This window comes from Choloepus didactylus, chromosome 22 (genome assembly GCF_015220235.1).
Source record: "Choloepus didactylus isolate mChoDid1 chromosome 22, mChoDid1.pri, whole genome shotgun sequence".
In the NCBI taxonomy this organism is placed as follows: Eukaryota; Metazoa; Chordata; class Mammalia; order Pilosa; family Megalonychidae; genus Choloepus; species Choloepus didactylus.
This window is the reverse complement of record NC_051328.1, coordinates 12,777,982-12,801,083: the sequence shown is the minus strand read 5'-3', so window position 1 is coordinate 12,801,083 and position 23,102 is coordinate 12,777,982. Positions and strand designations below refer to the sequence as shown.

The 23,102-nt window shown below is 45.4% G+C and overlaps 1 protein-coding gene across 3 annotated transcripts in view; it reads right to left on the bottom strand.

Annotated features, from left to right (window-relative positions):
- The window catches only part of ADGRG3 (adhesion G protein-coupled receptor G3), a 38,848-nt gene that overhangs the window by 2,903 nt on the left and 12,843 nt on the right, over positions 1 to 23,102 (bottom strand). The window contains exons 3-12 of one of the 3 annotated variants that reach the window (XM_037815588.1): positions 21,543 to 21,702; positions 8,526 to 8,664; positions 6,753 to 6,899; positions 5,797 to 5,931; positions 5,292 to 5,331; positions 5,068 to 5,168; positions 4,832 to 4,944; positions 3,692 to 3,972; positions 3,447 to 3,540; positions 2,118 to 2,392 (exon numbers count right to left, since the gene is read on the bottom strand). In XM_037815588.1, the coding sequence (XP_037671516.1) occupies positions 2,118 to 2,392; positions 3,447 to 3,540; positions 3,692 to 3,972; positions 4,832 to 4,944; positions 5,068 to 5,168; positions 5,292 to 5,331; positions 5,797 to 5,931; positions 6,753 to 6,899; positions 8,526 to 8,664; positions 21,543 to 21,702 (1,485 nt within the window). Of the gene's footprint in view, positions 1 to 2,117; positions 2,393 to 2,424; positions 2,706 to 3,446; positions 3,973 to 4,831; positions 4,945 to 5,067; positions 5,169 to 5,291; positions 5,332 to 5,796; positions 5,932 to 6,752; positions 6,900 to 8,525; positions 8,665 to 21,542; positions 21,703 to 23,102 lie in introns of those variants that run through there. The other 2 variants (XM_037815590.1, XM_037815589.1) reach the window with 2 other exon arrangements.

Sequence of the window (23,102 nt, the reverse complement as noted above, 5' to 3'; positions counted from 1 at the left end):
CCTGGCTGGGGGCTGCCGAGAGCAGAAATAGCAGCCGTCGTGAAATTCAAGAAATAATGAAAAATTTCAGACGCAAATGAAACCTCCTCCTGAAAAAAGAACCAAATAGCCATCTCGGAAATGAAAAATAGAGTCCCTCAAATAAAAATGCTTAGCAGTCAGGATAACTCTGGATGAGATAAATTGGGAGTGTAGACATTTGGAAGAGAGAGCTGAGGAATTAAACCAGAATACAGCACAGAAAAGCCAGAGGGGAGGGTATACACGTGTATGTATATATGTGTGTCTGTATGAACATATGTTACACACTTATACACACACCCAAAAGGCAGCAAAGTCAAGAGACATGGAACATAGACTAAAAGGTTCCAGTAGAATAGCAGCTCCAGAAGAAGACAATGGAAGGAATGGGGGAGCAGAGATATTTGAAGAGATAATCACTCAGAATTTCCCAGAAATGAAAGAAGTGTGAATCCTTAGAGCAAACTGCTTATTGGTGGCTGAGTGAGAAAATTAAGGCAAATCCACACTTAGACACATTGCAATGAAGCTACAGAAGGTTGAGAATAAAGAGGAAACTACCTCCCAAGCAGAACCAGCTGGCCACCCAGCAGGCCTCATCAACGACAATGCCAAGAAGAGGGAAGGTGCCACGTTTGAGAAATTATGGTAAGCACGGAAACTGACAGAAAAATAAAAAAGTGTGTGTTGATAAGAAATTTCTACCAAGAACTCTGCACAACAATAAGAATAATGAGGGGAGTTCAGTGGGTAGATAAAGTGTACTGGGGTCTCAGTTGTGCTTAGGAGGAAGAAAGACTGAACAATTCAGGCTCAGGTAGAGCTTAACTCAGTAGAGTCACGTACGCAAGCTTCAATGTTCAGCGTTGCCCCTGAAAGCATAAAGATGTTACCTATAGTTTCAAGGTGTGTCTCTCCTCAACCTTTAACCCACGGGATTTTCCATAGCTGGATTTAGGATTCTCAGCCAGGGACAGCCTGACATGGGCCTAATAATAATAACTTCCATTGCTGGTCATACAGCTCCCCTGGTTGAAGGCACCCACCCGGCACCAGCACAGTTATTCATCATGATCAGCCTACTTTCTGAATGAGTGTCAAAGGAGTTGAGTGACTTGCTGAGGTGGTGGTGGGAGCTGGGATTTGAACCCAGGTCTGTCTGGCCCCAAAGCCTGTGCCACCAACCCCCGTGCCATACAGCCTCATGAGGTATGGGACCCAGCCCTGTTCTTGTGGGCTTGCCCCGTCTTGATCCAGGCCACCTGGGCCCCTAGGAACTCCTGTGGGCAGATGAGGCTGTGAGTCAGTGCACCCACTATGCACTCCCCTCTTCGCTGTTTCCCTGACACTCAGGCTATGATACTTCCCTGACTTGTGTCTGTGAAATGGCAGTGTGAGGAACAAAGAGGGTAGGTGTGGATGAGGGAACTGGGGCCCAAGCCCTGGGCTCCTTCCCCTTGGCTGGGGTCTCAGAGGAGGGCAGGTAGCAGATCCATCCATCATTTCTCTCACTCTTCATTTCCTTCCTACCTGTTCTTGTCACATGGATATCCAATCACGTGACACGGCCCTCCTGGTCAAAGCCGACTGGACCAGAGATGGACACCCAACCAGGCTAGTTCGATCAGATCCTGACTCTCCCAAGTTTGGGAGAGACTGAATTAGTCTGTTCTGTAAACTTGGAAGATCAGGTAGGGCTGAGGCCATCATGTTGGGCAGCCATTTGGGGTCATATGAACTTGGCAGACACTAGGGGCCATGAGTAGTAATGGGCAAGCAGAGGTAGAAGAGTGAAGGCGTTTCCTTAGAGAGAAGAAAAAAGAAGATGGAAGGCTACACAGCTCCAGAAGCAAAGGTGGAGGAAGTATTTGCTTTGGTTTGGATGACTTTGCTGATCCTGTTTCCAGCTCCCACAAAGTCAGCCGCCCTTCCTGTCCCGGGGTCTGTGAGCGAGTCCTGGATATTTAAAACCAGTACACTTGACTCGAGCTTGCTTGAGTGGAATCCTGTTTCTTGCAAACTGCCCTGTCCTCCAACCCCCGATGCCTCCTGGTGCAGACCACGCAGCACCCCACCTCCCTGCCCAGGAGCCTCACCTTGCAAAGAGTTGAACAATGCAAAGATGTAGACGGTGGACAGGCCCAGGGGCGTGAGGCCAGCCAGCCACCACGTCACACCCACCAGGCTTGAGAGGCCCAGGATGGTGAGAACGCCCTTCCAGTTCTTCCTGTGCTCCTTGCCTGCTGTAGTGCTTGACAGAGTGAAGATCTTCCAGGACACCAGGCCCAGGACCACGGCGCCGAAGAGGAAGGTGATGAGGAAGTAGCCGTGAACAGTGGCATAGAGGGCAGCTTTGTTATGGAACCAGCACCTGGAGGAGGTGGGTGGCCGTTGGGACCAGAGGGGCAACCCTGCCCAGCAAGTCTCCCCATCCCCACCCACCAGTCCCCTGCTCTCCTCCTGGGAAGGGGCTGTCAATGGACCCAGGAATTGGGTGACCCTTTAGAAATAATTGGCCCCCATTTGGCCCCAAAGTGATGCTTAGTTTGCCCCATATTATGTTGTGAAGAACCTGAAATAATGGCCACCATTTAAAAACCAGAAGGTTTTACTTAAATTTCTGCTTCTCTTGTCAGACCATTCATCTCTGCAAACGTCTGTCCTCAAGGACAGTAACTGGCGACCTATTAGATGGTGCAGGAGCATCAGTCCACCGCAGTCCCCACCTGGACCCCCTCCCCAGCCCCTTTGGCCTGGTATTTCAGGCCCTGAGGACGGGACCCAGGCCTGCTGGCCCCTCCAAGCACAGAGCTAGGGGCTCAGGGGGTGGCTGCCTTGGGAGAGCCCTGGGATGGGGGTCTGGAGGCTCAGTCCAGCTCTACTCCACCGCTTCCTGGCTGCAGGGTGCAACAACCCCGAAGAGCCTGTGGAACAGCCGCCACCAGACACAGGAGACTCAGAAGACTGAGCAGGGGACAGGGCTTGCTCAAGGTCACAGCAAGGCAGGGCCAGAGCCTGGACTGCAACCAGGGCTGCAGTTAGGCAGGTGCAAGGGCACCCGGCCGAGGGGGGCAAGAGGGAGCCGAAATCTGCAAGCCCTCCGCTCATCAAGCTGAGCACCTGGTGTGGGGGCACCGGTTTCAATTTGCCCAAAGGTGCCCCATGGACCAGTGGTGGCCCAGGCAAGACAGTCTGACTTCCCGGTCCAGTTTCCACTCATCCCTTTTTCATGCCCCCTCATTTTACTTCCTCTCTCCAGGCCTCAGTTTACCCCTCCATGCCATAAGCTGGCTGGAACTGTGGATCCTTCTGGCTTTGACATGCTCCATCTCTTTTCCTAGGACTCCCTCCACTTCCCACCTCCTCTGGCCCCATGGGTGAAGCCGGGGCCTGATAACACCCCTGCTCCCCCAGCCTCCACTCACAGCTCCAGTGTGGTCCGATTCTCCGCATCAGGGATGGTGTAGATGCCGTAGCTGCTGGCACTCCCGGTGGCGATGACCATCAGTGCAGGCAGGCCTGGGTGCGAGGGGAGGAGGCATGGCATGGCTCGCCCAGCCCTCCAGCCCTGGGCCTGTCTGGCAGCCCCCTCTCTCCCCATCCCTGAGGAGGCCTGGCCGAAGGAGATGTCCAGAGCAGCCATCCCTCTGCCCATTCAAGCCGCACCTACCCCAGCCCACCAGGCTCAGCTTCAGGAAGTAGCGCCCAAAGTAAGTGTTGAAGACCTTGATGACGAGCAGGTAGAGGTGGAAGGCTTCCAGGCCCATCCAGGTGAAGGTGCAGAGCAGGAAGTAGTGGAAGGCGGCCCCCCGGGCCCAGCAGGCAGCCCCAGACCCCCGCACGCCGCCCCCCACAGTGACGAAGAAGACGAGGTTCAGGAGGAACAGGCTGATGCTTAGGGACAGGTGGACCTTAGGGGCATCCTCTGATTTGAATCTCTGCCGGTAGAACCTGGGGCGAGGAGGCCCAGTGAGAGGCTGCAAGGAGCGGCAGCTCCCGTGAGGGGCCCAGGGCCCTTCACCCGCCTCCCGAGCTCCACCCCGATGGCCCACAGTGCTCCACCCTGGCTGCCGGCCCCTGCCTGCTCCACCAGCTTCCACACCTGCCCAGCAGCCAGGGGTGCCCCCCAAGCTAAAGTCCAGGACACCTTGTGTGGCCTGTGGGCCCTGTGGGCTCCGGATCCACCAGCCTCATCCCTTGGCTCGATGTTTTAGCCAAACTGCAGGGCTTGCAATTCCCTGAATGAGCTCTGCTCCTTTACACCCCCTGGGCTTGGCCCATGCTCTCCATTCTGCTCTCAGTGCCTTCCCCTGCTCCCCTGCTCCCTGGCTCCTCCCACCTTGGCTATCTGCTGGGCTCCTACTCTGTCTTCAAAGCTCCCCTTAGATGTTTCCTTCTGGGGACGCCATCTCTGAATTGGCAGTTACAGTGTAACCGTAAGGGTAGATATTGCCTCGCCTCTCACCGCCTGAACGCGGCCTAGCAGAGGAGGCAGGGGCAGGCCCTGCCTTCATGTTGAGTGACATCTTTTGAGCTCCTAGATCCAGCCATGCCTGAAGGCAGAATCCTTGGGTTTTTCAATTACATGAATCATGCATTCATTATTATGTTTAAGCTGATTTGAGTAGGGGTTCTCCACTTACAAATGAAATAGTCCTAACATGCTCCAACCTCCAACCCCATTTAATAGACAAAAAAATGAAGGTTTGATGAGGAGAGCATAAGGTGCGCAGCCTGGGTGCTTCCTCCCTGCCCTACCATCTCCCTGGAGAACAGGAGGGAGATACGGGTTTGGGATGGGGTCACCTACCTCAGGACAAGGTAGAGAATAATCGTGAAGGCCAGGAAGATCATGGAGGCTCCACAGCCCGCCTGGGAGATGTGTGTGAGGGCCCGCACCGTGGTCTTGTCCAAGACTGGCCTCTGTGGGTGACCCCCCCAGCGGGGGCCCCATCAGTGGAGGTCAGGCCCACACACCCCACAGGCCCCAGCCCTGCCAGGCAGCCTGTTCCTGAGGGCAGGGGTCCAGGCGGAGGGGGCCGTTACCAGCAGCAGGGCGAAGAAGGTCAGGTGGTTGCAGCGGCAGACGGTCCCCTCCACTCCGGGTTCCGTGGAGCAGCCTTCAGATGCCCAGTCTCCTGTGGGCCCTGGGAGAGGAGGTGAGAAGGGAAAGGGAGGGGAGGCAAGGGGCGGGGCTCTGAGGGTGGAGCCCATCCCCTCGCGGTCTCACCCCAGAAGGGTCTCACCCCAGAAGGACCTCCAGGCCCTACCTTTACTCACATCCCAGAATACGCAGCTGAGGGTCATGTTCTGAAACCAGACAGTGGGAAGGGTGGGGAGAGGATGTGTCTTAGCATGAGGTGCCAAGCAGGCCCAATCCCGTGGGTCACCCAGAAGATGAGCAGCACCTTTTCATGCAGCCCAGATCAGCCGGTGAGGGGCGTGCGTCCGGCCATGGGTGGACAGGTCTGCGTGTCTGCATGCAGGTGCCTTTAGGGAAGTATGGATGTGGCAGACGTGTAACATGATGCACAGGCAGGTCAGTTTGATGGGCCCTATTGCAGCCCGGTGAGCACTGGGTTGGGGTATCTGGGGGCCGTGTACAGTGTGTGCAGGCTGGGCGTGCATCTCGGCACAGTTATGAGCATGGGTCTAATGAATACTCCTTGTGCATGCTTAAGGGTAGGGGGTATGGACCCCTGCGCAGGTCCGCTCTGAGCCCATAATCCCAGGTATGCCCACCCACGTGACAGCCAGCCTGGGTGGGGGACTCACTGGGGGCTGACGCTTGTGGGAGAAGGAGATCTCCAGTGGCTCGCCCAGCCCGGTGACCTGCGTTTGGCCCACGCTCACGCCCACCAGGCGATTGTTGAGCACGCTGCTGCCATCCTCCTGGCTAATCCGGGGGCCCTGCAGGGGAAGGTGGGGGCGGGGGCTGGCTGCAGCAGGGGTAGGGGTTCCTGGGAGCCTCCAGGACCTGCAACCCTTCTTGGAGGGAAAAGTCTGAGCCAGGCGGCAGGGGACAGGGATAATGGGGTGACCTTCCTCCCGTTGCTCCCTATAGTCATTGCTTGGGCTGGGCTGGGCCCTACACTCCAGGCCCACTGGCTGCAAAGCCATGCACCTGGCAGCTCTCAACTGCTGGCCTCCAGGGCTCCTCTGTCCCCTTAACCAGAGGGACACAGGGTCGGAGGAAAGATCAGTTCAGCGATGGAGGCCTGGGGGTACATCCAAATGGGTGAGCACATGCCCCCCACCCCCCACCAGCGCTCAGGGGTACAACTGTCTGCACATGGTGGAGCCACACCTCTGGATTCCCGCACGGGTTACACATCTTTTCAAGGGCATGGGCACACTTGTTTGTGTGCCCATGGCCACACATGGCCACCATGACTGTGTGTGCACAGGCATGTAAAAGGGTATGCATGATTGAGCATGCCCAGGGTGCAGGAACACAGCTGGGACACAGACAAGAGTTCAGGGGTGGCGGAAGGAGGGGTGCCCAACATCTGTGGGTGTCAGGGTGACTGCAGTCAAACTCTGCAGGACAGGGGTCTGGGATGACCTTGCTGGCAAGACTGTTTGAGAAAGACTCGAGGGGCTCACCACCTCCTCCCTCCTGTCCTGCCGCCAAACAGAGACACCAGTGAGGGTGAGCAGGGGCTGGGACCCTGGGCAACCTGGCATTTAACTTTAGAGTTGCCCTGAGACCCCATCAGGCGTCTCCTCACCTTGAAGACAACCCCCGGACCGATGTCCAGGACGGTTATGGCCAGCCGGACCATGGCCCTCTCACCCTGCAGGGATCCAAAAAGGCTCCTGGGAAGCCGGACTCTGTCAGTGGGTTTGTCCTCGTTCTCCTTAATCTGCCTCGGAATCTGCAAGCACAGCCCCAGCAGCGTCCACCTTTACCCAAGGGCTCCAGCCCCCCAACACAGCTTCTGCCAGTTCCTTGACTGAGAGGGGAAACTGAGGCCTGACAGAGGAGCAGCACCAGAGGACACCAGCTCTGAGAGGCGGGACACAAGGGCCTGGTCCCAGCTCTGCCCCTCCCAGACAAGTCACGGCACTTGCGGAGCCCTGGTTTTCCCCATTTGGAGAGTGGAGGTCAGGAAGGGCCCACTTGTCCACTGGTCAAGCTGCAAGTAGACTGTGAAGAGACGACACCTGGGGAAGCTCTTGGGTTTCATCAACCAGTGTGCCAGTGGCTGCAGCCCTGTGCTTTTGGCTAGGGTTCTAACAGCCCCTGAGTTTAAATAGGTGACGGCTTTACAGTGATGGAATAAATGGAAAGAAGAACACAGTCAGAAAAATGTGACGGTCTTGGAGCGCAGGAAGGGGACAGCAGGGAAGGATGGAAGACACGAGAATCCACGCTGACTGTGAGTTCCCCATCCCTGCCCCGGACAACAAGTGAAAAAAGCTAAGCGTGGTCAAAACATGTCAAAACAATAAAATAACTGACACTGGTAATCACAAAAAAGTCACCAAAAAACAAAGTTTTATTCATTCTCTGAGCCCGCTGTCCCCTCTGGGGCTGCACCTGATCCCACCTGGTTCCTGCCTCAAAAGTGTTCCATGGGCCGTGGAACAGGGGGAGCCAAGAGTTGGAGCTGAAGACCCCAACTTTCTCCTACCCAGTGCAGACCCTGTGTCAAAGCGCTTGTGGGGGATTCCCGGGGCCGGTGTGTACCCCACGCAGAGGGCTCAGCTTCGTGCATGACTCATAAAGGGTTGAGAAAGACCCTATCTCCCTTCCGTCTCCCCTCTCCAGGCCTCGATGATAACCAACCTGCCTTGCTCGGACTCCCACCATTAGGTTCAGGGAGTCTGGAGACCATCATCGAATCTAGGTGTAAGTGTTCCCTGAGATGATCTTATTTGCTCCCCCCAGTAAACTTGAATGTGAGCAATGCCACTGCCATTTTACAGACGGGGAAGCCAAGACTCTGAAACATTCAGTAATTTGCCCAAGATCACACTAACTGATAAGGGGCGTGACGGATTTGAACCCAGACTAACGTAAATCCCGTCTTCCATTTACCCACTTGGCTATACTGCCATGTGTTCCCTTTATCTGGTTTCAAAAGTGCTCCCTGGGTGGAAGAGCTCATTGGAATTTTTTAGACTCTGGAGGAGTCTTAAGAGTTAATCTCACCAATGAGAATTCAGGGACCCAGCGGGGAGAAGGGTTTTCCTGGAGGTCACCTACTGAAGTGGTGGAAAGTCCAGGACTGCAACTCAGGTCTCTGGACTCTCAATTCAGTGCTCTTCTGTATGACTGTTAGAAGCACCCTGGCTATAATCTACCTCTAAGATCCACTCATCCAGTTAACTCAACATCACCCATTAGCAAGGTAGCAGGACGCTACCAAAATGGGATGCAGGAGGATACGTTTTGATGGGTACCAGGTACAGACTGTGACTCTCTCAGAATTCTAAAAAATATGCTTGAAGGAAATAAGGCCAGGACTAGCCAACAGGGCTGGGTGTGGACTTTTCACCTGATAGGGCATCACAGAGAAAAGCACGTCTTCTGAGGTGTTGGTATTGAAGTTCCAGACCAAAGACTTCACGGAAGACGTATTTACTGTCTCCATTAAACTGTTCTCCACCAGGTGACTCTCATAGTTCAGCCAGTATCTGCAAGGGGCCAGGCATCAGGGAGAGAGTGGGGTCTTGCAGACAGAGTTTCCCACTCACCTGGTCCCCAGCCCGGATGCCAGGAGGAGAGAAAGTATGGACAGTAATCAGCAGCTCCCTTGGGTGAAAGGTGACCCGGAATGCTCGGGGGCAGGAGGGAGGGGTGCTGAGAGGCTCCAGCCAGTGGCCCCTGTAAGTCTCTTAGGCATTTGTCTTTTTTTTATTGTGGCGAAATAAACATACCATAATACTTACCACTTTAACCATTTCAAAGTGTACAATTTGGTAGCATTAAGTACATTCATAATGTTGTGCAACCATCACTGCTGTCTAGTTCCGGAACTTATTCATCACCCCCAAAAGGAAATCTTGTACTTGTTTAGCTGTCATTCCTCATCTCCCCCTCCCCATCCCCTGGCAACCGCTAATCTGCTCTCTGTCTCTAAGGATTTGCCTATTCTGAATATTTCATATAAATGGAATCACACGATACGTGGCCTTTTGTGTCTGGCTTTTTTCACTTAGCCCAATGTTTTCAAGGTTCATCCGTGTTGTAGCACGGATCAGTACTTCCTTCCTTTTTATGGCTGAACAACAAACATCCCATTGTATGCATATACCACGTTTTATTTGTCAGTCGATGGACATTTGGGTTGTTTTCCTCTCTGGGCTCTTCCAAATAGTGCCACTATGAACATTCCTGTCCAACTTTACAGAACACAGTTCTTTTAAAAGTTCTGTTTTCAATTCTTTGCGGTATATATCTCAGAGTGGAAGTGCTGGGTCATATGGTGATTCTACATTTAACCCCTGAGGAACTGCCAAACTGTTTTCCACAGTGGCTGCACTATTTTACATTCCCACCAGCCAATATACGAGGATTCCAATTTCTCTACATTCTGGTCAACACTCATTATTTTCCAATTTTTAAAAAATAGTCATTCTAGTGGGTGTGACGTGGTATTTCATTGTGGTTTTGATTTGCATGTTCCTAATGACCAGCGGTGCTATCATCCTTTCATGTGCTTATTGGCCGTTTGTATATTTCTTTGGAAAAAACACCTCTGAGTGTTTTAAACTGTGGGAAGTTAATTGTGCGGGTGAGTGAGCACATCAGCACATTTATTGAGTGCTAACTGAATACTGGGAATTCAGCCTCTGAAGACTGAGCATGCATGGGGGCAGAGCTGGGGCAGAGCTTGGGCACACAAAAGTTACCGAGGCTTTCTTGCCATCCTCTAAAATGTTAGGGTAAGACTAGTACTGAAATTTCTCTATATGCCTGGGGTCCTGGGAGCTGCTGCCCAACCTCTCTCAGTAATTCTGGACAGGTGAAGGCCGAGGTGGTGACGAGAAACAGAGAAGGGGAACAAAAACAGATATAACCAGAGCACAGCAGTTGCAAAGGAGTAGCTAGAGAGGGCTTAGCAGGAGACAAAAGGGCAGGCTTTTATTTTAACATCATTTTTGAACAGTCAGTTATCAAGAAAAAACTCCCAAAAGAGACCACAGAAAAATATTAAACAACACAAAAAATTATCCATGCAAATATGTGCAAATGGGCTTAAATGGGGCAGACAAGAACACCAGCCAGCCAGAAACAGTGGGTCCAAATCCATTAATTGAGCTACACCAGATTGATCCTAGATTTTATTTGCCTTTTAAAAATCTATACAAAGAAGTGTTGTGATTTTAGTTGTCACCAAATAAAACAGTGAATTGTATTTCACAATACAGATAACTTATTTCATGTACTTTAAAAAAAATATCCTCCTAAGGCATCTCAAGTACTTGCTACTCTCTGCTCATCAGATTCAATGAACATAATTTTGTAGATATAGTGGACTAGTGTGATGCTCTGCAGAATGTCAGGGTGGTCACAGTCTGTGCAGACTATATTATGACAGAGCAGGAGAACTGATATAACTCAGAGGAGATGATACAGAGGTAGACTCTTGGTTCCACTGGGTTAAAATAGGCTGCTTCTGGTGGTCCTTAAAAAAAACGGCATGGATAAAGAGGCATTAGTCATGTAAGAGCTGCATACCAATTGCCAGGAACTGTGATGATTTGTTTGAGTTAATAATATTCATCTGGAATACCAGCTGCAATTGGATTCACTGATTAAGTTTACAAATCATCCACAGTAATTCTCCAAGATGCAGTTGACTTCCAGTGAGTTAAATGGGAATGAGATAGATATCACCAACCCTGGCTTATTTCAAGTGTTTGACAGTGGCCTTAATCTCTGTATTCCCATCACCCACTTCACCTCTCCCCCTGCCCCCCTTCCCAGGGATGTAGTTTTGCCTCTGGTTTTCTATTTTGTTAGGGAGAGGACGTTCCAGGAATTTCCATTTAGCCCTTCTACCATAATAGCCCTCACCCTATGTGTCAGAGAGCCAGTATGAGGAGTCTACCAGTTTCCAAGTATCTCTATTCCATAAATAAACCCTCACATTTATGGTTGATTGATTTTTGACAAATGTGCCAAGAAAATTCGATGGAGAAAGGGTACCATTTTCAACAAACGGTTTTGGAACAATTGGCTATCCAAATGCAAAAAAGAAGCTTAGACATTTATCTCACACCATACACAAAACTAACTCAAAATGGATAACCTAATTCTAAGGTCCAAAACTATAAAAGAAAACTTAGGAGAAAAATATTTGTAATTTTGGACTAGATGAACATTTCCTTGATATGATACCAAAAACACATGCAAAAAATTTAAATTGGACTTAAAGACTTCTTTTCAAAAGCCATCATTAGGAAATGAAAAGACAAGACACATACACTGAGAAAATATCTCAAATCATACATCTGATAAAGATATATCAAGATTTTTTTAAAAGTCAACAATAATAAGAAGACAAACAACCCAATGAAAAGTGGGGGAAATTTGAATAGACTCACCAAAGAAAAGAAACAGATGGCTAATAAACATATAAAAAGATGTTCAGCATCATTAGTCATTTGTGATATGCAAATTAAAACCACATGAGATAATGCTACATGCCCACTAGAATGGCTATAACCAAAAAGACTGATATTAAAAGGATGTGTTGAAACTAGAACCCTTTTACATTGCTGATGAGCAAGTAAAATGATGCAGCCACAGTGAGAAACAGTTTGGCGATTCTTAGAAAGAAAAACATACATTTACCATACAACCTCGCAATCGCATTCCAAAAGAAATAAAAACATATGTCCATACAAAGACTTGAATTCAAATGTTCATGGCAGCATTATTCATAACAGTCCCAAACTGAAAGCAATCTAAATGTCCATCAATTGGTAAATGAATAAACAAAAATGAAGTATCAGCATACCTCAGAGATATTGCAGGTTTGGTTCCAGACCGCCACAATAAAGCAAATATCTCAATAAAACCAGGCACATGAATTTTTTGGATTCCCATTGCATATAAAAGTTATGTTTACACTATATTATAGTCTATTAAATGTGCAATAGAATTATGCCAAAAAAAAAAGACAATATACATTCCTTAATTTAAAAATACTTTATTGCTAAAAAATGCTAACCATCATCTGAGCCTTCAGTGAGTCATAATCTCTTTGCTGGTGGAAGGTCTTGCCTCGATGTTGATGGCCGCTGACTGATCAGGATGGTGGTTGCTGAAGCTTGGGGTGGCTGTGGCAATTTATTAAAATAAGACAACAATGAAGTTTGCTGCATCAACTCTTCCTTTCACAAAAGAGCTCTCTGTAGCATATGATGCTGTTTGACAGCATTTTACCCAAAGAAGAACTTCTCTGAGTTGGAATCACTCCTCTCAAATCCTTCAACTGCCTTATCAACTAAGTTTACATAATAGTCTAAATCCTTTGTTGTCATTTCAACTATGTTCACAGTATTTTCACTAGGAATAGATTCCATCTCAAGAAACCACTTTCTTTGCTTCTCCATAAGAAGCAATTCCTCATTGTTAAAGTTTTACCATGAGATTGCAACAGTCTCCACTTCTACTCTAGTTCTCTTGTTATTTCCATCACATCTGCAGCTACTTCCTCCACTGAAGTCTTGAACCCCTCAACATCATACATCAGGGTTGATAGCAGCTTCTTCCAAACTCCTGTTAATGCTGATATTTTAACCTCCTCTCAAGAATCACGAATGTTCTTAATGGCATCTGGGATGGTGAATCCTTTCCAGAAGGCTTTCAATTTACTTTGCCCAGATCCATCAGAAGAATTGCTGTCTTTGGAGCTTTAGCCTTACAAAATGTATTTTTTAAATAATAAGATGTAAAAGTTGAAATGACTCCTTGATCCATGGACTGCAGAATGGATGTTGTGTTAGCAGGCATGAAAACAATGCACATCTCGTACATCACCATGAGAACTCTTGGGTGACCAGGTGCACTGTCAAAGAGCAGTACTATTTTGAAAGGTATCTTTTATGCTGAATGGTAGTTCTCAGCAGTCGGCTTAAAATATTCAGTAAAACATGTTGCAAACAGATGTGCTGTCATCCAGGCTTTGTTGTTCCATTTATAGAGCATAAACAGAGTAGATTTAGCATGATTCTTAAGGACCCTAGAATTTTCTGAATGGTAAATGAGCATTGGCTCCCACTTAAAGTCACCGGCTACATTAGCCCCTAACGAGAGTCAGCCAGTCCTTTGAAGCTTTGAAACCAGGCGTTGACTTCTCCTCTCTAGTTAGGAAAGTCCTAGTTGGCATCTTCTTCCAATAGAAGACTGTTTTGTCTACACTGAAAATCTATTGTTTAGTGTAGCCACCTTCATCAACTATCTTAGCTAGATCGGGATAACTTACTGTAGCTTCTACATCAGCACTTGCTGCTTCACCTTGCACTTTTATGTTACGCTGACAGCTTTTTTTTTTTTTTTTTTTTTTTTTGTTTTTTTTTGTTTTTTTTTTTTTTTTTTTTTTTTTTTTTTTTTTTTTTTTTTTTTTTTTTTTTTTTTTTTTTAATTCAGTTTTATTGAAATATATTCATAAACCATACAGTCATCCATGGTATACAATCAACTGTTCACAGTATGATCATATAGTTATGTGTTCATCACCACAATCTATTTCTGAACATTTTCCTTACATCAGAAAGAATCAGAATAAGAATAAAAAATAAAAGTGAAAAGAGAATACCCAAACCATCCCCCCATCCCACCCTATTTGTCATTTAGTTTTTACTCCCATTTTTCTACTGATTTTTTTTTCAATTTTTTAACTTTGTTTATCAAAAAATTAAAAACAAACAGGCAAACAACAACCAAAAAAACCCCACAACATTTCAAACAAAGCAATGGATTAATGAAAACAAATAACCTAAAATAACTACTTTGCTTCCAATATGTTCCTACCATACCCCAAGAAAATTAATAAACCATGTCCAAACAGAGGAGTAAGAAAAACAAATAATCTAAAATAACTGCATTGCTTCCAACATGTTCCTACCATACCCCAAGAAAATTAACAACCCCTAAGAAAACAAAGGAATAAGAGAAAAAAAAAACCTAAAATAACTCTATTGCTTCCAACATGATCTTACTATATCCAAGAAAGTTTACAAACCATAATCATTCCTGAGCATTCCCATAACATTGAGATTACCCTCCATAGTTTATCTGTTCTTATTAGATTATCATTCCCCCTCCACTAATTGGTATCTCTAGGTCCCCTACATTCTACAGTATAAAACATTGTACATTTTTCACAGAATTCACATTAGTGGTAACATACAATATCTCTCTTTTTGTGCCTGGCTTATTTTGCTCAGCATTATGTCTTTTTTTTTTTTTTTTTTAATCTTCATTTTATTGAGATATATTCATATACCACGCAGTCATACAAAACAAATCGTACTTTCGATTGTTCACAGTACCATTACATAGTTGTACATTCATCACCCAAATCAATCCCTGACACCTTCATTAGCACACACACAAGAATAACAAGAATAATAATTAGAGTGAAAAAGAGCAATTGAAGTAAAAAAGAACACTGGGTACCTTTGTCTGTTTGTTTCCTTCCCCTATTTTTCTACTCATCCATCCATAAACTAGACGAAGTGGAGTGTGGTCCTTATGGCTTTCCCAATCCCCTTGTCACCCCTCATAAGCTACATTTTTATACAACTGTCTTCGAGATTCATGGGTTCTGGGTTGTAGTTTGATAGTTTCAGGTATCCACCACCAGCTACCCCAATTCTTTAGAACCTAAAAAGGGTTGTCTAAAGTGTGCGTAAGAGTGCCCACCAGAGTGACCTCTCGGCTCCTTTTGGATTCTCTCTGCCACTGAAAGACAGCTTCTTTTCTTAAACCTCAAGAACCAACCTCTGCTAGCTTCCAAGTTTCCTTCTGCAGCTTCCTCACCCTTCTCTGCCTCCATAGAATTGAAGAGAGTTAGGGCCTTTCTCTAGATGAGGCTTTGGCTTAAGGGAATTCTATAGCTGGTTTGATCTTCTATCCAGACCACTAAAACTTTCTCCATATCAGCAATAAGGCTGTTTGGCTTTCTTATTATTAATGTGTTCACCAGAGTAGCATTTTTAATTTCCTTCGAGAGCTTTTCCTCTGTATTCACAACTTGGCTAACTGTTTGGTGCAAGAGGCCTAGCTTTTGGTCTATCTTGGCTTTCGAGATGTCCTCTTCACTAAGCTTAATCACTAAGCTTAATTTGTAGCTTTCAATTTAAAGTGAGAGATGTGCAACTCTTCCTTTAACTTGAACACTTAGAGGTCATTGTAGGGTTATTAATTGGCCTAATTTCAATATTTTTGTGTCTCAGGGAACAGGGAGGCCCAAAGAGAGGGAGAGAAACGGGAAATGGCCAGTCGGTGGAGCAGTGAGAACACACAAAATATTTATCAAATAAGCTCACCACCTTACATGGGTGTGGTTTGTGGTGTCCCCAAACAATTTCAATAGTGTACTGGTTTGTATATATTGTGTCCCCCAGAAAAAGCCATGTTCTTTGATGTAATCTTGTGGGGGTAGACATGTTAGTGGGGATTAAGTTGCAACGTTTGGATTAGGTTGATTCCGTGGAGATGTGCCCCACCCAACTGTAGGTGATAACTCTGATTGGATAATTTCCACGGAAGCATGGCCCCGCCCATTCAGCATGGGCCTTGATTAGTTTACTGGAGCACTATATAAGCTCAGACAGAAGGAGTGAGCTTGCTACAGCCAAGAGGGACACTTTGAAGAATGCACAGGAGCTGAGACGGGAACTGCAGTTTACAGAGACATTTTGGAGATGGCCTTTGAAAGCAGACTTTTGCTCTGGAGAAGCTAAGAGAGGACAAATGCCCCAAGAGCAACTGAGAGTGACATTTTGGAGAGAAGCTGAAGCCTAGAGAGGAACTTCCTGGGAGAAAGCCATTTTGAAACCAGAACTCCAGAGCAGACACCAGCCATGTGCCTTCCCAGCTAACAGAAGTTTTCCAGACACCACTGGCCATCCTCCAGTGAAGGTACCTGATTGTTGATGTGTTACCTTGGACACTTAAGGCCTTAAGACTGTAACTGTGTAACCAAATAACCCCCTTTTATAAAAGCCAATCCATCTCTGGTGTTTTGCATCCCGGCAGCATTAGCAAACTAGAACAAATAGGAACATCAAAAATCACAGATCACAGATCACCATAACAGACATATAATAATGAAAATCTTGAAATATTATGAGAATTACCAAAATGTGACATACAGACATGAAGTGAGCACATGCTGTTGGAAAAATGGCACCAATAGACTTGCTTGATGCAGGGTTGCCACGAAACTTCAATGTGTAAAAAATGAAATATATGCAGAGCACAATAAAGCAAAGCATAATAAAGCGAGGTATGCCTGAATATTCGTCTGATGGGTTACTACTCAGCAATAAAAATAAACTATTGATACATGCTACAACATAAATGAACCTCAAAAACATTTTGCTAAGTGAAAGTAGCTGGAAACCAAATACAACATATCATATGAGTCCCTTTATACAAAAGCCACTAAAGATAAATCTATAGAAATTAAAAACAGATCAGTGGTTGACAGTGGCTGGCTAAGGGAGCAGGGATTGAAAATAGGCACGAAGTCCTTTTCGGGGTGATGAAAGTCTTAAAACTGGATTGTGGTGATGATTGCACATAATTGTATAAAAATACTAAAACTTATTGAACTGTACACCAACAATGTATAGAATGTATGGTATATAAGCTGTACCTCAATAAAGCTATCAAAATTAAAATTACAATGTAATACCACTCTATACTCATCAGAATGTCTAAAACTGTAAGTATTGCATGTATTGCAAGGATGGGGAGCAACTGGAACTCTCTCACATTGCTGGGGGTGGTGAAAATTGGTAAAACCACCATGGAAAACGATGGCAGTACTTACTAAAACTAATCATATGCCTGCTTTCGACCACAATTCCATCTCTAGGTATTCACCCAAGTGAAATGAGTGTCCATGGAATGACATGTGCAAAAATATTCATGGCAGCAGCTTTATTCATAAATGCACTGTGCTGGTTTGAAGCTGTTATGCACCCCAGAAACGGCTACGTTCTTTTAACCCCTTCCTGAGGGTGCAGATCTGTTGTGGTTGGGACCTTTTGTTTAGGTTATTTCAGTTGAGATGTGACCCTCCAATTCAAGGTGGGTCTTAAACCTTTACTGGAGTCCTTTATGAAAGGATAAAGGACACAGAAAATGTCCAGAGAGCTCAAAGAGAAACAGCCAGAGAAGTTTAGAGAGAAAAGCCCTGGAGGAGTTAAGAGAGAACCCACAAAAGCTCGGAGACAAGGCCACCGGAACCAGGAGCTGAAAGCAACGAAACCCGGGAGTAAAGGACCAGCAGATGCCAGCCATGTGCCTTGCTAGCTGACAGAGGAACCCCAGATGCTAGTGGCCTTTCTTCAGAGAAGGTATCGTTCAGTTGATGCCTTAACTGGAACATTTTCATGGGCTTAGAACTGTAATTTTGTAAACTAATAAATCCCCATTGTAAAAGCCAACCCATTTCTGGTATATTGCATTCCGGCAGCTTTAGCAAACTGAAACAAGCACCAAACCAGAAACAACGGAAATGCCCTTTAACAGCAGGAGAGATAATAAATAGTGGTGTTCATACAGTAGAATACCAAACAGCAGTAATTTTGCCACATACAAAACAGTGCTACATACCACAAAACAAAACAAAACACAGAGGAATCTCACAGGCCACTGTATGATGCTATTTATATGAAGTTCAAGAACAGGTAAAACTAATATTTGGCTGTAGAAGTTAGAATAATGGTTACCAAGATGGGGTGTTACTGACTGGAAAGGAGTGTGAGGGACCCTTCTGTGATTCTAGAAATGTTTTACAGCTTCATGGGACTGGTGGTTAAAGGGTATTTATACAAATAGGTAAAAATTCATTGAGCTGTACAATGAGCATTTGCATGTTTTATTGTTATGTATAATGCCTCAAAAATTTTTATTAGAAAAAGTTAGGGCTTTGAACTTCCACTTTGAGTAGGGTGAAGTAGTTTGTGATAGATCAGTGTTCCCACCCAGCACAAAATAATCTGTTTAAGGGCATCCAAGAGACACCGGAACATGGAGGACCAGAGGGGTTAATATTCTGCAGAGGAGAGACAACCTGTAAGTCACTGTTCTCCTGGGCACTTTTGCTCATTCTGAGCAACAATGATAACAAAAGACTGAGAATTTAGGTTTTGTCTGGATAGAGGTCACCAGCATGACTTTGGGTGGTCGTAGGGATGCAGGGGAGGCTGGAGAAACAAACCGAGGCCCCTGACGGACCTCAAATAGTCAGCTGATTTCTCCTCCAGACATTTTCAGCTGCATTATCTGGAAGGCATTAGCTAAGTGGAGAACCTCTGAAAAGCAGAGCAGTTTTCCAGTCTTTTACTGTTCTTTTAGTGAATTGTAGATATAAATGACTTCTAAAAGCTTTATTGCTTTTCGAAGAAATCATACAAGAGTATCTTCATGATTTGGGGGTAGGCAGAGATTTCTTAAATAGGACATAGAAACATTAACTAGAATGTAAAAATTTCATTACATCAAAATTAAGAACTTCCGTCATTAGTAAAAAGACAGTACTAAGAGAATGAAAGGCAGTCCGCAATTTGGAGAAGAGATTATATTTAATGAATATATCAATATGGTTACTATTAATTATATCAATATATATTAAATATATTTGACAAAGGACATGAATCCAGAATACATAAAGAACCCCTAAAAATCACTAAAACAAATTCAAACAACCCCATAGAACAACTGGCAAAAGACTCAAAGAAGCACTTCACAAATATCCAAATGGTCAATAAACATATGGAAAGTGTTAATTTTCATTAGTAGCCAGGGAAATGGAATTAAAATCACTATGAGATACTCTACAAACCTCCCAGAAGGCTAAAATGAAAAGGCAGACAATGCCAAGTGTCAAGAAGGATGTAAAGCAACCGGAATTATCATATACTGTTGATGGGAGTGAAATTTGGTTCAGCCTCTTTGGAAAACTGTTTGGCAGTTTCTACCAAAGTTAGTCATGTGTGTAAAGTATGACCTCCCCAGTTCCACTGCTAGGTATATTCCTTACAAAACCCATACATATGTTCACCAAAATACATGAACAAGAATATTCATAGCAACACTATTTGTGTAAGCCAGAAACTGGAGACCAACCAAATATCAACATAGTAGAATGGATAAATGAGTTGTGGTAGAGTGTTAAGCCAATTAGTTAACTGCAAATATATACATTTTATGTCTCTAGGTACATATACATAAAAGGATAAAAATAAATATGTTAAAATTGTGATTATCTTTGGATAGTGAGATTAGGGGAATTTTAAAATTTCTTTTCTATAGTTATTTTCCAAATATTTTACAAGTATGTATTACTTTTATAATCGGAAAGTCATTTAAAAATTAACATTTATTAGGCTCCTACTATTTTCTGATAACTTTATATGCATTATTTCATTTAATCTCAACAACAACCCTATGAAGTATGTACAAGAAGAAGGTCAAGAACAAAAACTTTGGAATAGTACTAAAATGATAAGACTGATTGGATAATGATAAGAGCTAACATGTATGAATTATAACATTTAATCCTTCAATAAATTATGTAAGTTAGGTGTTACTTTTACCCCATTTTACAGATGACTAAACTGAAAGGCAACCTGTCCAAAGCCTGGCAGCACTTTTGAGTACTGGCAGGCTGACCCCTGTCTGTATTACACTATATACCTTGCCTTCTACCTTCCAGTCTTAGATTCACGCTTGACTTTGCTACTTACCAGCTGTGTAACTACGGGCATATTATTTAACCTTTTGGAGCCTGGGAAATGGGTTGATTTTCCCATTGGACCTGCCTCATGGAGTTGTTGTGATGATACGAGATGACTCGAAGCACTTGCCACAGCGTGAGTGATAAGAGTTGGGAATGGAACCACATAACCCACATGTCTTCAGGTCCCAGAACCAGAACCCCTAATTTTTCTGTGATATCCCTACCATGAGGCAGCACAAACAGACTCTTGAACAGCCTTTTGGAGCTAAGAAGCTACTGGAGCAGCTGTAGGTGAGAATGGGAGAATTTTCAGGCCACTGAAATGATACAGTTGAATCAGGTTGCTCTCCTACCACCAAACCTCAGAACGCGGGGCTTTCATTTATTATTCAACACTTATTTAGTGAGTAATGGATGGTGATGATGGTAGCACAAGATTGTGAATGTGATTAACACCACCGAATGGTATTCTTGAAAGTGTGTTAAGTTGGGAAATGGTATATTATATATATGGTACCATAAAAAATTAAATTAACAAATATATTTATCGAGTGCCAACCATAAACCAGGCCAGTTCTAGTTGTCTTAGAAGAGTTGACAATTTTGACTGAAAAAGGAGAGGAAGGGAGAGAGGCAGAGGTATTTTTGGAGATGACTTTTGGAGATGTTGTATCCTAAACCCCTTCTTCTCCCTCATCCCCATTTCTAATCAGTCTCCTGGTCTTACGGATTCCCTCTGACCCATCCTTCCTTTCCAGATGCACAGTGCCCACTGGTGATGGTGATTTTGCTGTTGGTTCAGCCCTTACTCTCACCCAGACCACTGCATTTACTTCCTACCTGGTCACGTCCCCTCCTGCATCTCTGCCCTCTGTATCCCTCCTTGAAACCTGAGATATCTTTCTTCTAAACTGGAAAGTTGATTATGGTCTTCTCTGCTTAAAATATATCATTGTCCTCCTCCACCACCACCATCTCCCATTGGTCAAGTCCAGACTCCTCTACATGGCTCACTTGACCCATCACATTTTGGGGTCTGCTTATACTTCCAGTCCAATTCACCCCACTCTGCCACTCTACCTCCCGATTGTCACTCTCCTTCCCCAGCCCTTACTGTCTCACAGTTCAAAGCACTTCCCAGTACTCTCTGAGTTCTGTACCCTGTATCACCCACCATCTTCTGGGCCCAACTCCTATTCAGCCTTCAGAACCCTTTCATGGGTTGCCTCCTCTGTGAAGCCTTGGCAGACTTCTCTGCTCTGGGCTTACTTGGTCTCCTGTCTACCTTTCTAGTCTGTAAAATAGTACTTTGGAGTTATCATCATTTGGACTCATGCCTGTCCCTTCACAACTCCTAAGGGCAGGGACAGGGACTTAGTCACCTCTGCATCTGCTGGACCAACGGAGCCCCCTGATTCCCAGGGACACTTGGTGGTGGTGAGGTGTGGGTGTCTCACAAGGGCAAGATCGGGGCAGTGTTTGCTGGGGATGTGGGGGCTGAAGACTCTGCGCCCTTTCTAATCATCTCTACCTCTCCTCCCGAAGCCCCAGATTCCTGCCCCAGCTCAGAGGGCCCCTCACCTTTGCAGTGTCTCCAGAGGGCAGAAGTCATCCCCCAGCCTACACATGGTGAAGCAAGTAGCAGTGCTGTTCAGCGCCAAGGCATCAAAGTAGTTGCCAATGCTGCTCTCCAGGCAGGGATTTCTCGGAGACTCCAGTTCTTCTGTGGAACTTTCCGAACCTGAGGGAAGGATGCAGAGGGTGTGATTGGGATGGGTGGGGAGGGGCAGGAGGGGATTGGGAAGGAGGTCAGAGTCCAGAGTCTGGTGGTGTGGACTGGAATCCCAGCTTCATCCACAATAGCTGTGCACTTGAGCTGGACGCATAACCTCCCAGGGCCTTGGTTTCCAAGGGGAAGGAGATAGCACCCCTCCCTCCATCTTGCAGAGTCAATGGGATGCTTTGGGGAAAGTGTGTACAAAGGGCTTGGTACGTGTCTCTGTATATTAAAGGTTTCATATGTGAATGTTATCACTCTTTTACCACCTCCTCCAGGGAGTTTTCCCAGCTTTCCTTGATTGCTCCATATCAGACTTTCCAAAGCCCTCTCAATTGGTATGACCACTGGATGTATTGTCTTGGTTTGTCCCTTTCTCCGACATTCACTGCAGAGCTCTCACAGCTACCTCCTGGGGTGGGTAGAGATTACAGCCAACTGATGCCCTGTGGAGAACAGTGACTCGGGACCAGGCTGCATGACTTCTAATCCAGTCCTCTTTCACCTGGTTTAGGGGATGGTGGGAAGGCTTTGGGTCACTTACTAGCTGGGTGACTTCAGGTGAGTTACTTAAACTCTCTAAGGCACAATCTGCTCATCTGTTCAAAGAGTCATTACGACTTATTCCTGGAGAGGAGAATTCTGTTGTAAGACTATTTGTATATTTACATATTTGCTTTGGACATGTGTATGTGTGTCTACATATCTGTCTATCAACAAAAGTAATACATGCATAGAGTAAAAAAACTGAACAGTACAATATAACATAAATGAAAGGTTAAAGTCCTTCTCCCTGTACCTCCCAGGCCACATTAAACTACCTTTAACAGTTTATTGCACAACCTTTCAGAAATTTTCTATGCATTTACAAATGTATGTGTGTGTGTGTGTGTGTGTGTGTGTGTGTGTGTGTGTGTGTAGATCATTTTTAAGTTTACGTGAAAGGAATCACTTAGCGATATATCTGGAAGACCACATCATACATTGATCCACTGCATTCTTTATATCACTGTATACTATTCCATTTCATGGGTGCGGCAACACTTTTTCAACTAGACCCCACTGATGGACACTTAGGTATTTTTTTGTTTGTTTTGTTTTGTTTTTTGTTATTTTTAACAGTGCTTCAGTGAGAATCTTTAAGCCTACATCTTTGCCATCTCGTGTTGAGAATAAATAGAAAACATTCCTATCATAGGAATTTCTGGGTTAAAATGTATATGCTTTTAAAAATTGTTACAGATCACTGAATTTCCCCCCCAAAAAGGGTGCACCTATTTATATTCTACCAAAAGTGGACAAGAGGATGAATCCTTCAGTACTTCAAAGGACTTTGTCAAAAGGGTGAAAAGGCAACCAACTCA